At 38.0% G+C, this 17,335-nt stretch overlaps 1 protein-coding gene across 1 annotated transcript in view; it reads left to right on the top strand.

Annotated features, from left to right (window-relative positions):
* Positions 1-596: 596 nt before the first annotated feature.
* KCNH5 (potassium voltage-gated channel subfamily H member 5) overlaps positions 597-17,335 on the top strand; it is a gene marked incomplete at both ends in the record, with an annotated part of 246,631 nt that continues 229,892 nt past the window's right edge. The window contains one exon of the mRNA XM_084241184.1: positions 597-669. Within this exon, the coding sequence (XP_084097310.1) occupies positions 597-669 (73 nt within the window). The remainder of the gene's footprint in view (positions 670-17,335) is intronic.

Below are 17,335 nucleotides of genomic sequence, written 5' to 3'. Positions count from 1 at the left end.
TCTCCCGGGAGAGAGGAGCGGCCACCAGGCGCGCAGCCCGGCTGAAGTTGGGCTTAGCTGGGTTGCCTGGATCCAGCTGCGCTAGAGGGTGGGCTGGAACAGAAGGAGAGAAGAGCAGTAAAGGGGTCTTGGTCCGGATTAAGAAGGACTGGGACAAAAAGGTTTGAGTTGGCTGTTCCCGCTTCCCGGGGCTCCGTTCTGGGGGGGAGATGCTGAGCCCGCGCCTGGGCGACCGCCACGGCGGCAGCAGCCTCAGCAGCAGCTTCAGCACCAGCAGCGGCGGGACAGCGACAGCGGGGGCGGCGCAGGCGCACTGTGCCCCGCCGAGCCTGCAGCCTCCGAGCCCCGTGTGCGGCACCGCCACAGTCTGGGCAGCGGCGGCCGGGGGAGCGCTACTACCATGAACTGCTTGGTCCTCCTCCCCAGAGCAGCTCATCCAGGTCGGGCTGGGGACACAGTCAGGGGACCCCGTCGTCGCCGCCGCGCCCCCTCTTCTTCAGACTCGATCTTTTCCACCTTTTCCTCTTCCTCAACCTTCTCTTCCCGCATCCCCCCTCCCCCGCCGCGGATCCTGGCCGCCGCTCTCCAGACCCAGGATGCCGGGGGGCAAGAGAGGGCTGGTGGCACCGCAGAACACATTTTTGGAGAACATCGTCAGGCGCTCCAGTGGTAAGAAGAGTTGCAGTTCTGAACACCCCCCCCCCAACCTCCATCCCGCCCACTTGCACCCCACATCCTCCCCATTCCAGCTCTGTTCCAAGGGGGGAGGGGGATTCAGAAAGCCCTACCTGGTGGCCTCTGTTACTAGATGGATCTGATTTCGGGTGGGAGTTGGAATGAGGAGGTGGAGGAAAGTTAGTTGCATTGTCTCCCCATCTCGTACTCACCCCTCTCCCACCTGTCCAGAGCCCCGAACTGGAAGAAGCAAAGGGAGGGGGTGGGTAGGGTGTAGGTATGAGAATAGACTTTCCCTGTGGGGAGGAATAGCTTTCTTGTTCATCTTTCTTCTACATTTTCCCCTAAGTATGCTGCAGAGACTGATCACATTCTTAGAGTTAATCTCAGTGCCAGGGTGTCTCTCAAGTTGAAAATGGCTGTGAGAGTGGCCACTGAATGAGATTGAAGTCTTTGGTACAGCTTTTGGGCCCAATGGGTATGGCTGAAAGGAGCCTTGTGTTGGGAGAGTAGATGGAGTTGAACCTATAAGAGTTAGTGTTTGACAATGGTCTGTTGTAGTGGAATGTGGGTGAGTGGGTAATGTGGGTGCATTAGGGTGGTAATACCTGATGGGGGTACCCCAATATTACATCAGTTAAAAATAAATTTAAAGTAAAAAGGGCTTGAAAAATGAGAAGATAATTACTATGGTCATATTTGTGTCTAAAGTTTCTTCTTTTTTTCTCATTGGTGGTCTATATTGATCTATATGCTATATCTGATTTGACTTAGAAAGAAAAATGTAAAAGGGAGGCAATAGCTAGTGTGCTTTTAGGGCAACTGAAGAAAGAATTCCAAAAATGCCATTCCACCTTGCCACTGATGTTAAGGTTTCCTTTAAAGTGTCTTTAAAAGAAATAAACTACTATGCATTCATCTCTTTCAAGATATTCTGAATGGAAGAGTTCTTTGGTTTTATATTGAAATGTATTATAAGGTAACATTTTAATACCTTATAAACTTTACATTTTACTGAAACCTTATCCTCCACTTGTTTTTCATTTTTATATAATTTTCAGTTTTATAAATTAAATATGTAAGTATCCTTTAAAGTTTATATATGTTTTTCCTTTCAGACACTTGTTATTTTATTTTGAGATTCCTTACAGTAGAGTTGGGACCAAAGCATAGAAATACTGTATGCAGGTCCATAACCCCTTGTTTATTTTGTTATTGAAACGGTACTTATTTGGGCACTTTTTTACAACAGACACTGTGTGGGGTCCTTTGAACAAAAAGTGATTAAGCCACTTCTGTTCTCAAAAAGTTCCCTGACTAGTGGGCAAGACAGACACACACTTAAATGATAATAAATAATTAAATGCACAATTATGCTTTCCCTGAGTTGGCAGATTGGACTAATTCTTAGATTAGGGTTTCTTCTAAAACTAGGGTTTATAAATATTTTCTCTGATTTGGGGTACTCTATGTAGGTAAGAGTCCCAAAGTGTTATCCTAAATCTTGGCATTTTAATTTGAGGCTTGTGACTTTATTTCTTCCACTTTAGTCAATGCATAGCTCAAACTTTTTAAGATGAAAAAAATACTTTCTATGCCAGGTCTTAAATACCTGTAATATTTTTAGCCTTTCCAATGTAACGTCCCATGTGCATTTGATTTTTTAATGATAATATAAATATAAATTCATAATGGTAGGCAATTTCTAGATTTATATATTACCTTCTTATATTAATATTACACAGACCCACAGTGTAAGCCGATATTACCTTAAAAGAACCATTTTGGGAAATTTAAAGGTTATTAGCTTTTTCTTATTTTAGCTTTTCATCTTGGGCTATATCAATTCCATGTAATTTGGTCTGTGAGAGAGCTTTTCAGAGAAGGCCTTAAAAAAATAAAACCCATAGGTCCTCTGTTGCTTTGTGTGGTAGAGAAGAAGAATAAGAGTTCTTTCACTAAACTTTAGTAATTTAATACCTTTGCTTGGAAATTCTTATACATACTAGATTGATGATCCAGTTTATAATGAACTTAAGATTTAGCTTATGTGACTTAGAAATATCTGCTTCTGTTGCCTCCATTTTATATCTATTGTCCAAATTAATGAATGTTTTATCTTTTTTACACTGCATGTTTATAACTCTTTTTTGGCTTAACATTTCTTTCCATGGATATCACCAAGTGTGAATGAAAATTTATCTGCCTTGGCATTTTAAATACAACCTCTAATTGCTTATGATTAGCTTTTGATACCACTCCTCAAAACCTCTGAGCTTTTTTTGAAATATGCTAGACATTTGAGGTAAATATATGTGCACATGTATCTAAGAAATACTGGGAAATCTCAATACCAACTTAGCAGAAAGAACCTTGGAAACTGAGAATAACGGTATTAAGTTGATTGATACATTCCCACAGTATCCCACAGTTGTTGCCATTTCTATATGATTTGGCAGGTAAATAGAAAAATTCATCCCTGGAAATTGTTTAATTGAAACTAACAGAAAATTCCCTTCAGGATTCTCACAGATGGATTGGGTTTGTCACTGTGAAGATTTCATTATTCACTAACTTAACAACATTGAAAGTGAAGTGTTGGTAGAGCTTTAGTGGTAAAAGAAAGAAAAGGAGCCAGCACTCCCAACGTACTTCAGAATTGAAAAAAGACAGCCTAGGATTTTCTGTTTACCTTTGTCCCACGAAATGCTTCTCTTTCTGATACAGTATCATTTATTTCTTATGGAAAGATTTTGTTCTTATACTAAGAGTCAGGTGAACATAGGAACATATATAGAGAGATAAACATGGATAAAGACAGTTTTGCATCCATTCAGATGCAATGATAGATACAGAGGAAGAAACCTCTCTTTCTTTCATATATGAAGAATAAAAGATAGAGGTGGAGAGAAAGAGAGAGGAGAGAGAGAGAGAGAGAGAGAAGAGGGGAGAGAGAGAGAGGAGAGAGAGAATTATGAAAGGGAAATGGATATAAAAAGTACAAAAGGAAAGCATTAGGATTTTAGGATTTAGTTGGCCATAGGTAACATCAATGAACTCAAATCTCAGCCAATTAGAAATCCATCAGAGAACATCTTGATGATGCAGAACAAAATGCTAAGAAGTGTAATATAGCTTTTAAACCCGAGGATTTCCTCATAAAGTTCCAAACTCCTCAGTTGCAATTTCCTAGAATAATAGTGCTCTATTCTGTGCCCTAGAGTAGCACGATAGCCTATTTGCTGTTATTTTACACTTTTTGAGATGGGATTTTTATTTTCCTTATTCAGTTGACTCAGTCTGTTATGGGAAAGCATTTCAAATTGTAACAGTGATTCAAAGTCTACAAAATAAAATAATGAGGGCCATTGAGTAGGATGGATACATACATATTTTATAGCCAAATCCCAACATAGTAGAGATAGGGAATTATTTTTTAGTTTTTAGATAAAAGGCAAGATTAGATCACTTTTAGACAAATAAAAGGAATTACCTAGTAGATATAGAGAGTACATTACTACCTCAAGAAGTTGTAAAGGTCAAAAGTGTAATTGCAATAGGAAGGTTTGGCTATGTTTTTGGCTAGGAAGATCAAAATAAGTTGTTAAGGAGGGAAAGTTTGGGAACTGCGTGGTGATTTTATTATGTCTGTGCAGTGTCATATGAAGGACCCCTCCCTAAATGCTTATGAGTGATGTGTCTGGTCCATTATTAGGCTAGCCTCCCTTATTTAAATTTCTGTTGTACTTGTTAGTTGTTCATCAACATAGGTTGGATCGTAGGAAGCAGTAGCTTGAGGGTAGAGTGTAAGCACCTGCAAGAAACAGTTTTCAGGACTTTTAGGTAGAATTTCACATTCAAAAAACCCAAAGCATTTCAAAGTCCTTCAATCTGATATGTATTTGGGCAGCATATTTTATTCTTTTTCTTTTTTTTAAAGATTTATATATTTATGCATATAAGAAGTGGGGTACAGGCCAGAGATGTGGGGGGGCGGTGAGAGGATTCACCAGAGACAGAGTGGGGAGCAGAACAGGCAGACTGACTGAAATATACTGCTGAGGGGAGCAGCGGGTGAGTCAGGAGAGGTCTGGTTGCGCCATGTGGGTAGCTCCCTGGCCAGGGATTGAACTCGTGCTGCAGTGGCTATGGATAGCTTCATAGGTTGCATCTTAACCCCTTGCACCACCAGGAAGGCCCTATATTTTATTCTTATGTTGTCTTTATTCTTCAACAAATACTCAGAAATGATTAGTTTGGGAGACAGTAAACATGTTGCCATTTTGAAAAACTGTACAAAACCAATGTCTTTCTGTTAGAAAATACTTATATTCTTTAATGTTTTAAACACCATGGAAAAACTAGAAATGTTTTTAGAGAAAATTGGGGCTAAGGGAAGAAGGAGCTAGAAGAGGTAGTATTTTATAAACCACTTAACTTTCAAGAGAAAAAGTAAGCTCAAGATACTCAGTTTCCCATTTTGTTTGAAATATCTGGGTTGCACAAGCAGTTTTTTATTCAGTTCTCTCTTATAGCAAAATCCAAAATTATTTTTGTGCTATAATTAATATTTACAAAAACTGAGACCTTAAAGGAGAACCTACAGGAGAGAAATCTAAAAACAAACAGAATGGAAAAATAAGTTTTAGGTGTCATCCAATTGAAAATAAATGATGAAGAACAAATGGATTTTTTGGGGTGTTAAAGTCCTTTGTCTTGAAGTTTTTTCTTTAACATCTAATCCACTATTTAGAAAATACTGATAAAATCACATAATGTTTTTAAAGCATTAGCTTACCCAAATCTTACATCACTTCTTCTTTTAAAGTACCACAGAGATTGAAATTATACTGACTGCTTTCTAAATTGTATTTATAAATAAACCAGAGGATTGTCTCCTGTTTTAGATCCCACACTGCATTATATAACGAAGGCAGTGCTTTGCTGACTAGAGAGCTACTTATCCCAGGTCACTCCTGTCTTCACTAGAAATTTCCCTTTTTGTCTATCTTTTGCTTTATTGCAATAGTGGGGTGTATAAGAAGTCCATGTACCTGGCCATCATTTAACTACTCTACTAAAAGAACCATATAAAATTCTATTTTTAAAAAATTGAGGTAAATTGGTTTACAACACTGTATATGATTTAGGGTAATAGGTTCACACCCCTTCAGATGTCTGTCACCACACCACACCCACCATATAAACATCCATCTTCCTCCATCATAGCCCACTGGACTCCTTCCCCACATTGTTTTCACCCCACCCCCTCCAGTAGCCTCAGTTCTGCCATCGTGTTTCTAGGATTTGTTTTGGTTTAGCTTTGATTATCTGAATTGACAATGACTGGGTAGACGTCCATAAAAAATACTTTAGACAATATTTATTTTTTACTTTCATTGCTACTAACAGCTGCTTGATAGCATGGGGGAACAATGCTTCCACACACCAGAGTCTACTTTATGAAAAAGGTGATTATGTTCTTCAAACCTCTGTGGATATTATTTACCACAAGAGGTCACTGTAGGTTCTGTCACTGGTGAACTAAGTACTAACTAACTTCCTGTTTTCCTCAAGTTTGATTGAGGTAATTAAGTTCAAAGTAGTCAGTGAATATACTTGGAAGAAAATATCTAAAATGTAAGACATATAGGAAAGTTAAATGAAGAAAAGTATTTTTTAAAATTATTACAATTTTATTTTAGTTGATGGTGACAAGCATTTTGTGACCAAATGGATGTGACATTGATAAAAAAAAACTCATGTGAAAGAATAAATTTAAATCAATGTTAAACTTAGTGGAACATTTATTTTAGTAGAGGATAAAATTTTATTGTAATAAACTATATCTGTATGGTGGTAATATATTTGGAATATAAAGTTTTGCAGAAGAGTGCACTATACATAAAGTTCAAAAAGTTTTTATTTATCATATAGCTTGCTATAACTTAGATCAAATTGGTAAAGTAGAATTAGTCATGACAGTGCTTTGATTTTAGTGAAATATAGTTTGCAGACGATAATTACTGAGGATATTATGTGATTCTAGTGTTTTCACGTTATCCAAGCTTTTTAAAATATAAAATAAAGAATTAAACATTCTTCATTGTTCTCCAAACTTATTAAACTCTCCCCAACCTATGCCCGAATATGATTGGGGATACATCACTTTTTTTTTTTTTTAAGATTTATTTATTCAAGCACTGGGTACAGTCAGAAGAGCGGGAGGGTAAGAGAATTCACCAGAGCCAGCGTGGGGATGAGAACAGGCAGACTGACAAAGTACACTGCTGAGGGGAGCAGTGGGCGTGGCAGGAGAGGTCTTTCGCGCCATGTAGGTCTGTCCCGCCATGTGGGTCTGTCGCGCCATGTGGGTCTGTCATGCCATGTGGGACCCTCGCTGGTGCCAGGGATTGAACCGGCGCCCAGCACTCTACCCCTGCGCTACCAGGGGAGGCCCTGGAGATATATCACTTTAAGAGGTTTTGTTTCCAGCCAATCTGTAAGTTTAATCTTGGTTTTAGGGATCTTTTTCTTTTTGGTAATATTAGAAACCAGATATTGAGAAATGCTCTGAACTGCTCTGCAAACAAAATTAGTTTTAGTGGGAAATGATTAAAATATGCTGTGTAGCACTTTTGTGATAAAAAAAGTGATATTTATGAAATCAAGTAGACATGAACAGGAGTGAAAGCTCCAAAATCAGTAGCAATAATTGTGGAGATTGAGGTCACAGTAGTCTTGAGGTGCTCTAAGAAATTGATGCAGTGTAATAGAAATTCCTGCCCTATAGGATAAGCATTCCTATTTGTTGCATTTAACAAGTTTGTCTTGAAAACTTGCAAAGGAAAAGGAAGGATGTTCCTAAGTAGATAATCAGAAAGTTAAACTGGTCTTAATAAAGCAAGCTAGTGCCCACCCAAAATCGCTATATGCCTGCATCAAAAGGACATGCTGACCCTTTCTATCTCCTTTGCAAACCCTTGCCCATCTCTCCTCCCCCCTTTTATTTTAATCCTTTGTATAAATAACCCTGCATTCTGCCAAAGAGCAGGTCGGTAGTCTTTCAGACTGCTCTCCTCAATTTGTTGACAAATTAAACTACTTTCCTTCTCCTCAAACTGTTTACTTTTATTGGCTGAGGGAAACTGAGGCCAGTGTTTGGTATCAAAATGAACATTTATAAAACATTTTCCTTTGCTAAAATAGCTAGAGTAGAATTAAAAAAAAAAAAATCCCAGTCTTATGTTCTTGCCACACACAAAATTAAGAAAATGGCAACTATGTGAGATAATCGATATGATCATGGTAATCATTTCACAGTGTCTATGTATATCAAACCATCAAGCTGTATACCTTAAATATATACAGTTTTATTCACTGGTTGTATTTCAGTGAAGCTGAATAAAGTCCCCACATCTTACATCTTTCCCTTCCTTTTCAAAGCAGGCTTATCCTCTGTTGTAATTTCAGCTTTACCCTTCGGTTTCAGCCCTGTTCCCAGTGGCCTATTGGATTTCTCTTCTTAGTTCTCACAAGTGATCTAAAGCTCAGTGTGGCCAATTTCAATTTATTGTTAGTTTAACTTCAAATGGACTTACTTTCTCTGGCATTTCGCCATTTCCGTTAAGGGTGTCTTTAATATTTTAGTTTTGAAATCTGGGGTCACCTTTGACTTCCCACTAGCGTAATTAATGTTAGTCTTGCTTTCTAACAAGATCACCAGTCCCTTGGGTTAGCGTTTTGCCAGGTACTTGCTTTTGGACCTCCTGTAAGTTCTGTGTGCAGGATAAATTCTTGCCTAATCATTATACTGACTCATTTCAGAGCATGAAACATGCCCAGCTCACATCATAGACAGTCAATGGGTAAAAATGTGATGGACCAAAGAAAGAATTATAGGTCAAAAGAAATGGCTCGTTAATGGGTTTCAGAAGACCCCATCTAAGAATGAGAAAAGGTGTGATACATTCATCTCTTCATTCTTTTTATTTTTTTTAAAGATTTATTTATTTATACATGCAAGAGCTGGGATGTAAGCCAGAGGTGTGGGGGCTGAGAGGATTCAGTAGAGAGAGTGGGGAGCAGAACAGGCAGACTGACCAAAAGACACTGCTGAGGGGAGCAGCAGGCAGGGCAGGAGAGGTCTGCTGTGCCACGTGTGTTGGCTCTCTGGGCAGTAGCTGGCAGTAGCTTGATAGTGTTGTATTTAACCCCTGCGCCACCAGGGAAGTCCCCACCTCTTACTTCCTAAAGCTGTCTCTAACTCTCTTTACTGGAGAAACAACTATAGTCAAAGTCACTGGTAATTTTTCTGTAATTTTCTGAGGACTTTTCCAAAGCTCAGAGAACTGTGTTCTGCAGTGTTCTGTAGACAAAATGGTTGGTTGGAAAGAGCAAAGGCTTTTGTGACAGACTCCTGTACTGATTTGCAGTGACATACTGAGGGTCTCTGGGATTAGAACACCTACCCAGTAGGGTTCTTAGGCTCAGTAAAGCCACAGATGTAGCAGAACTTGCACTGTGCCTCACCATTATAAGGACTTCTTAAATAGTCACCTTTTCATATTTTCTCTAGATAAGGTAAGGTAGGAGTGATTTTTTTTTTACCTGAAGAAAGCAAAATATTAAATAGTTGAGACTTTCATAAATCATAAGCTCGCAAATCTAAGCTTAAAAGCATTTGGATCCACTTTATCAAGGGCTTACTTGTTTGGGGAAAAAGAAAATATCCAAACAAATACCCCTTCTCCCCCAACAAAAAGCCACTGGTTAGAGTCAAAGAAACACTAGTTCTCTTAACTTAAGTGACTGGCAGTTCTGTAAGAAGCTGTACTCAGAAATCTCAGCTTCTTTTTTTGTAACTGGCCCAGTGAAATCTGGCCACAGGAGAGGAGTGAACTGAATTACTAAATTTGTTATCTGTATCTTCCCCTTGAGCAATTAGTTCCTATTACATAGATCATAGAAACAAGCAAACAAAACAGAAAAAGCTTTAGAAAATTAATTGGATTGTAAATACATTCAAAAAAGCCTCATTTCTATTTTTCTACCAGGTGTACAGCTCAGACTAGTCTTCTGATTAAAAGCCAAAAAGAAAAAGAAAATTATCGGATGGTCTCACTCATAGCAGGAATCTAGAAAACTTAAATAAGAGACCAGGAAAATGAATAACTATAAGAAAGTGAAAATCAAAATCAACAAAAAACTATGAACCAGAGACACTTTTTGGGGGGTGGGAGGTGGGAGGGGAGGGATTGGGGTCAGAATGGGGGGGTTGCAATTGTATGGGGAAGATAAAAATAAAATTTATTATTTAAAAAAAATAAAATTACATGTTTTGTTATTAAAAAAAAATTCTTCATTAGTTCTGATCATTTTGTTTACAGGGCAGCCCTGATATAAAATGGGTTGCCTGGCTGTGGGTCCCCACCCGCGTGCTTAAAAGGGACTGAAGTGGAGGGACTGGAGTCGGGGTGGAGTCCACAAAGCCTGTATGGAATTAGCTTAGGACATCCTTTTCCCCCTAACAGTTTGTGTTTGATTGCCTTAAAAAGTTATTTTCAAAGAAAAAAATGTAATTCCTTCAGAAAGATGGCAGTTCGTTTGCAAAAACAAGATTTAGTTAGTTATTTGCAAGATTGAAATATAATGTTTAAACAATAAATAGATAATACTTATTTTCCCCTGGGGAACACATTTTGACTGATTTAGCTTTTATTCAAGATTATGTAACTAGTGAAAGTCTTAAGGTTTCAGGTATTTAAAATTTTTTCATTGTAATAAAGTTCAGTAATTATTTGCCATTCTCTATATCAAGGTAAAAGTTTTATATTTTGGGCTAGGAATCATATAGGTCATTTTGCAACGATATTTTGCTTCTGATGATTGTGATCAGCATACTTTCAGAAACTCATCACCTCATGATCAAGACACCAGCTATTAAAAGTAGAAACTTTGAATTGTTGAACATTCTTTTCTTTGTGAGATATTTTCTATAACAAAAATTGCTGTTATTCCCAACATCTGGTTTTCAGAATTTCAGAAGTTGAAGTATCTCATCCATTCTGAACCATTTGACTAAAGAGAAAAATGAAATTAATGTCATCAAAGAAATACAGAAACTTAAAAATGTACCTTTGATCTTGAAGGAGATGAAAGTGGAGGCATATTTTTATCTTTGATGACAGCTGAACAAGTTTGAATAAATTAACAGATATTTTTTGCATATTTCAAACTCCCACAGTGATGGTCTGCTTAATGTTGCCAATATTATTATATAATAATTAGTCTCATTGTGGAAGGTACAAAGTGTATGTATCTACACACACACATATTTCTTTGCTGGAGCTAGAAGATGAAGGTGTATTTTCTAAGGACATAAAAGATACCTGTTTTGCATTCTGTTATTGATATAGAAGAAACAGGCAATGGACCTACCAGAAATCATCACTGTGGAAGTGGGCATGGCATATAAATTATTTATGCTTTTGTTTAGCCATCTGTAGCAAGATTTCATTTAACCCAAATACAATGTGCTGTATGCGCTTCAGGGATTGTTCTGTTGTTCCTGTTTTATGAGACTTAAATATATCAAGTTAAAGAAAAAGCCCTCCATGATTTAAATTATAAGTTTTCTAGAATTCAGAGAAATCTGCTTGGGAACACCTAATTAAAAAAATGAATTGTCAGTCCTTTGAAAAAAAAAAATCTAGCATTGTCCTTAGCTATATTTTTGACAATATCTATTATTGCTTTAGTAATTATTTATTGACTAATGCCTTTAAATGAGAGTCAGAATTTTTAAATTTTATTTGAACATTCAACAAATATTTTGGGTGAACATTGATAAACAACAGATATGTCTCTTGATCTCATGAAATTGGATTCTGGTAGGGGAGATAGGCTTTCAACAAGCCCACACCAAATGTGTGATTGCAAACCTTGGTAGGAATTTTGAAGGAAAAAGGTGAGCTGCTGTGATCAAATATAATAGGGACTGATTTCAATAGGGAGATGGTGTCAGCAAAGGTCTTTCTGAGGAGATGGTGTTAAATGGAGACCCAAAATAAGAGCTAATTAGGATTAGTAAACAGGAGAGTATTTTAGACAGAGAGAAAGCATGTAAATAGTTCTAAGGAGAGGAAGAAAATGTGAGTGGCTAAGTGTGTGAAGATCAAAGGTCGGTTCAGTTGGATTGCAGTGCACAAAGGAGAGAGAAATGGGAAACAAAGGGGTAGGGATTTTACAGTATATTCCAAGTTCGTTGGACAAATCTTCTGGTCACAGTGGTTATTTGCTGTGTAACAACAAGTTGGGTTGCAGGGATTGAGGAGCAGGAATAGGAGTCCAGCTAGGAGACTTTTGCAATAGCCCAGGCAAGAGAGGATGGTGCCTTGGCCTGGGATGTTAACAGCAGAGCTGGAGAGAAGTAGATGCATCTGATATGATTTGTTGGTGGAATTATTTGGGATTGGTGATGAATTGAATGACATAATTAACAGGTGTGAAGGTGTGACATTCAGAGTTTTGGCTCAAGCATCCGGGTATAGGTAGATCTAGGGAAGACTCCCTTGAGATGGGGAAACTGGAAAAGAATGAAGTTTGAAGTGAGGCTCTTGCGATCTCCTGAATCGCCGCTTTGTCATCATGCTCCCCTTTCATTCCCTTGAAGAAAAGAACTCAGCCAGAGGTCACTTGGTTGAGTGTGATTATGTACACCGAATATTTCTGTATTCTACTTACAGAAGGTCAGAGAAAAGTTTCATAGGCCAAGTAATTAGCTTGCACTGTCCTCTGGATCATATGTTGTGTTGTAAACCAAATATTATTTCAGATAGATGAATACATACATACATAAATAGGTAGATAGGTGATAGATACCCCAAAATTAGAAGGGTGAGGAATCTCAAGTCAAAAGAAGGTAGTAAAAAAAACAACAAGAAGAACAAATAAACCATGGATCTTTAGATTTTAATAAGAGGCTGACTCAGATGGGAAAAAAAGCAAATATTTGAATACAGGCAAAATTCCAAACCAGTGCCCAACTCTGTAGTGAATAGTTGGCAATTAGCATTGCTGAAACACAACCTACAACCAATCCGTTTTAGAAAAGGTTTGTGACTGCTACATGGATTTTATTAAGTTACTTTCAAGCTTCCAATTTTCCTTCTTGGTCACCAATTTTTGGAATGTGTGTTCTTTTGCTGTATGAATGAGAGAACTGTGGAGGATTATTCTTGGAGCTGTGAGGTCCTGCATTCTAGCCCTTCTTCACTGAGAAAGGGAGGAAACATGTCACATATATTGGTATTGTGTCATCTACTCAATGTGACAACTCTGTTAGAAATTTCAGTCAGCCAGGATTATTGACCTCCTGGTTTATATATGACCTCCCTAAGGAATTAGGATTAATATATAGTGGCATTAAATTGTATAGTTATTTAGATTGATAGCTATTTTCGTATTGTTTGAAGAAATAGCACTGTAAAGAGAATGTAAAGACAATTGTAGACAGCAGTTCAGGAATATGCTGTGATAGAATAAGAAGTCTTAGGAAGGTTCTCCCAAATTCACAGAATCCTTTACATGGCTTGCTTTCCCATCTGTAATAGGAGGAAATGGATGTGCAAGCTGAGTGCATTATGTGCTTGGAAATTACCTGGCAATCTTGTTAAACACAATCTGATTCAGAAGGTCTGGAGAGGGGTCCCAGATTCTGCATTGCTAACAAACTCCCAGGTCATTTTTATCTACACTTTGAGTAGCAGGTAGTAGATCAAAGTTTCCCAAAGATGACTGAGCATGAGACATTGTATCTGTATTTTTATATTCTGCCCAGAAGGAGTTAATTCATTATGTCTGCATTAGAATTTAGCAATCTGTATTTTTGACACTCATGACGAGATCCCATTGCAGCTGCCAGAATTTAGAAATTATTAGAGTAAATTAATGCTTCTCTACCCTGGTTGTACATTATAATCACCTGAGAACATTTAAAAACAAATACTGATGCCTGGATCTCACTCCAGACCAGTTAAAACAGACTCTTTGAGGCATGGGGCCTGGAATGAGTAACTCCTGTAACACCCCCCCCTTAATCTTCCTTAAGTTTTATCTTAATTGAAAATGTAATCAGAATTGAGAAATGTTTATAATGATTCTCAGTGGGCCATTTTAAATTAGGAGTCTTTGATTTAGTTTTTGACCTTCTGACCTTGAGGAAAAAGTGCTCACTTTATTTCATGTCCATCTCTGAGAGTACAGTGGATGGTATTGAAAGATACAATGAAATGTGTTCAAGTCTTTGCAGAGATCCACTCAAGCATCTGTATTGGGCTACTACCACCTGGTAGGGATAATAACCGGAACATATTGTGTATTTGAACCATCTGGTGATGAAATGTTTGTAAACATCTTCAAGGACGGAAACAGTCTGGATTCAGCAAGCTTTAGTTTTTCGGAATTCATGGCTTTTGGTGTGCTAATTGCTGTCAGGAAAAATTAGAACTGATTTTCCTGTCAAGATTGGTTGATGAATGTCTAGTCTATTAGAGCTGCTCTAACAAACTACCATTAGTTGGATGGTTTATGAACAACAGAAATTCACAATCTGGGAGGCTGGAGGTCTGAGATTAGGGTCAGCCTGGTCAGGTGCTGGAAAGGGCCTTTTCCCAATGGAGACTGTTGATTTCTCATTGTATTTGCACATGGCTGGGAGTAGAGCTGACAAAGTAAGTTTTCTCATAACTCCCGAGGCCATTAGCTTACTGTGGGAGAACTGTGGGAGAACACAATTACTCAGTTCAAAACTGATAATGGTGAGGGTCACAGAGAACTCTGGGCAATTTCTTAAATAGCTTTAGGTTTCCAAAACTTCTGAACTGTTTTCACTTTCTGGGTCTTGTTTATAGAGAAGTTATTCCTCAGTAACGAGATTTCTCTTTCCCACCATGTTTTAAAGCCAAGGGAAATTAAAATTTTCTGGGGAGCAATTTTAATTAACTTGCTATTCTGTTCTTAATATTTGTTAATAATACTAGATTTTACATTTGCTGAATAACTTTCATGACTATAATAAAATGGAATAGTTGTATGAATATTTTATATACACATATTGTGTTTCACCTAGCAAATAGATAAATTTCCAAAAATTCTTGGATAGTCTATTTAATATTTAGAAATTTCCTTTTAATTTAGCTTTTATTATTTAAAAAGATCTGTCTTTCCAACTTCTTTCAGGGATTGTGGCAATTCCTTCAAATAGTAAGCGATTATTGTATGCACAGTAGGCATAAAACTTAAAATCCTGAGGGCTATATCATCCATTTAAGAGGACAAGAATAGCATATATGAAATATTGCTTTTTTTTAAAAAGATTTATTTATTTATTTATACAAGAACCAGGGTACAGGCCAGATGCGTGGGAGGGCGAGAGGATTCACCAGAGACAGAGCAGGGAACAGAACAGGCAGACTGACGAAATACACTGCTGAGGGGAGCAGCGGGTGTGACAGGAGAGGTCTGCTGCGCCATGTGGGACCCTCGTCAGCCGGCTGGGATCAAACCAGCATTGCAGAGGCTGCAGACAGCTTCATAGTGTGGTGCTCAACCACCTGTGCCACCAAGAGAGGCCCTATATGAAGTATTTAGAGTAGCAATGCAAACTCACCTTCATGATACCATTTATAGAACACAAAAATCCCTGCAAGAATGTATTGATTTATTAGTTTTTTATAAAGTCAATGAATGAGCATCTACTATGTGCCAGACACTGTAATAGGTATTGGGGGACCAGTTAATTAATCGCATTAATTGTGTCAGTACAGAAATAAGTTTAAAATTGCAGCTCTGTGAGGAAGAAGTAGATCATTAAAAATTTTGTAATGTGGAATAACTAGTCTGAAGATCATAGAAAGATTCCCTAAGGTCATGACAAATGAGTTCAAGTACAAATAAATATAGGTGCCAACCAGATGAGGAAGAAAATAAATGGTGTTTAGGCAGGGATTATAGCACTATAGTGGGAGAGAACTTGAAGATTTTAAGAATATAAGAAAATCCCAGAGAGGATCAAGGCAAACCAATTCTTTTGAAGTGGTCTATGAGAGAGAAGTTTGGAGTTGGGAGGTTGTGGTGAGGATCTAGAGAAATGGAGAGATGTGAAAGAGTCTTAAGACAAAATAAATAGAGCTGGTAATGGATCAAATATAGGGGTAATCAGAAAGATGTTGGAAGATGGCTCCGAGATTTCTGGCTTACACAATGGCATGGATGGTGAAACCATTCACTAAGATAGCAAACACTGGAAAAATATCCAATTTGAAGAAATGAGCAGTCATGGGTCATGGATACAGTTAAGATATATGAGGAAAAGCCAACTTAGATATCAAGTTCTAGAGTTTATACAAGAGGCTTGGAGATATAAAATTATGTTACTGAACCTCTGGAAACAGGTAAAGAGGAACTGATGTGGAGCAACTCTGATTCATACTTAATGGATAATGAATTTTGAGTCTGCAAAGAAAATGGATGAATGTCCGGAGGGATTAAATTTTTTAATGAGAAGTGAACTAATCTCTTATATTTATATGAAGCCAATTCAAAAAAACAGGGAAGTTTTCTATGAAAGCCAAGGATTAATAGCTTTTTTTTCAAAAAGGAAGTTGTGGATATCAGTGCCTCTGAATTATAAAGTGAGATAAGTGAAAAGCGTCCTTAGGATTTGTCTACATGGAGAGGTGACTGGTGACCTCGGGTGTCTTGGTGGAGGGGTAAAGGCATAGGCCAGATAGGAGTGTGTCAAATGAATAGGACCTGAGGATATGGAGCCAATGAAAATAGACAATTTTATTTTATTTTATTTTATTTTATTTTTTAAAGATTTATTTATTTTTTTATACAAGAACTGAGGTATAGACCAGAGGCGTGGGAGGGTGAGAGGATTCACCAGAGACAGAGTGGAAACAGAATAGGCAGATTGACTGAAATACACTGCTGAGGGGAGCAGCAGGTGCAACAGGAGAGGTCTGCTGTGCCATGTGGGTTTCTTCCTTGCTGGCGGGGAATCGAACCAGTGCCCAAAGGCTGCAGACAGCTTCACGGCACTGTGCTTAACCTGCTGCACCACTGAGGAGGCTGAAAATAGAGAATTTTAATGGAAAGTTTGTCCTCTGAAGGGTTAGAGACAGATATGGGAGTGTCCAGAGTGGAATACAGGCCGAGTGGTACTCAGTGGATATGTCATAGAGAGGGTAGTGTTGAGATGGTTATTAAAGATTTTGTTTTTATAGGTAAAGGGGTGGCAGAAAGGTGTTTGAAGTAGGTAGTGGACATCATGGGTAAGCATATTTTGGAAACTTAATGAGAATAGTGATCTAATTGGAAAAATATGGAGTTTAGGTGCAATGAGAAATATAAGCAGTTGGTTTTCTTGATTTGGATGAAGAGTGGTAGGATGGAGGCAGAGTTTCAGGGGACAAGTAAAAATCATACTGAAAATCAGGATGAGTTGAAACAGGGAAACCACGTAGGTAAGACCTTGTCTGTGCTAAGAGGGGAAAGAAGATAATTTTTGATGACCACATTGTAGATTTTTGTAAGTGATGCTGTAATTAGATGAAATTATCACATCTGGAGGAATTTATACTTTATGAAGCAC

The sequence above is a fragment of the Talpa europaea genome (assembly GCF_964194135.1).
Source record: "Talpa europaea genome assembly, chromosome: 8".
Classification (NCBI taxonomy): domain Eukaryota; kingdom Metazoa; phylum Chordata; class Mammalia; order Eulipotyphla; family Talpidae; genus Talpa; species Talpa europaea.
The sequence above is the reverse complement of the archived record's forward strand: the minus strand, read 5'-3'. Positions and strand labels throughout refer to the sequence as shown.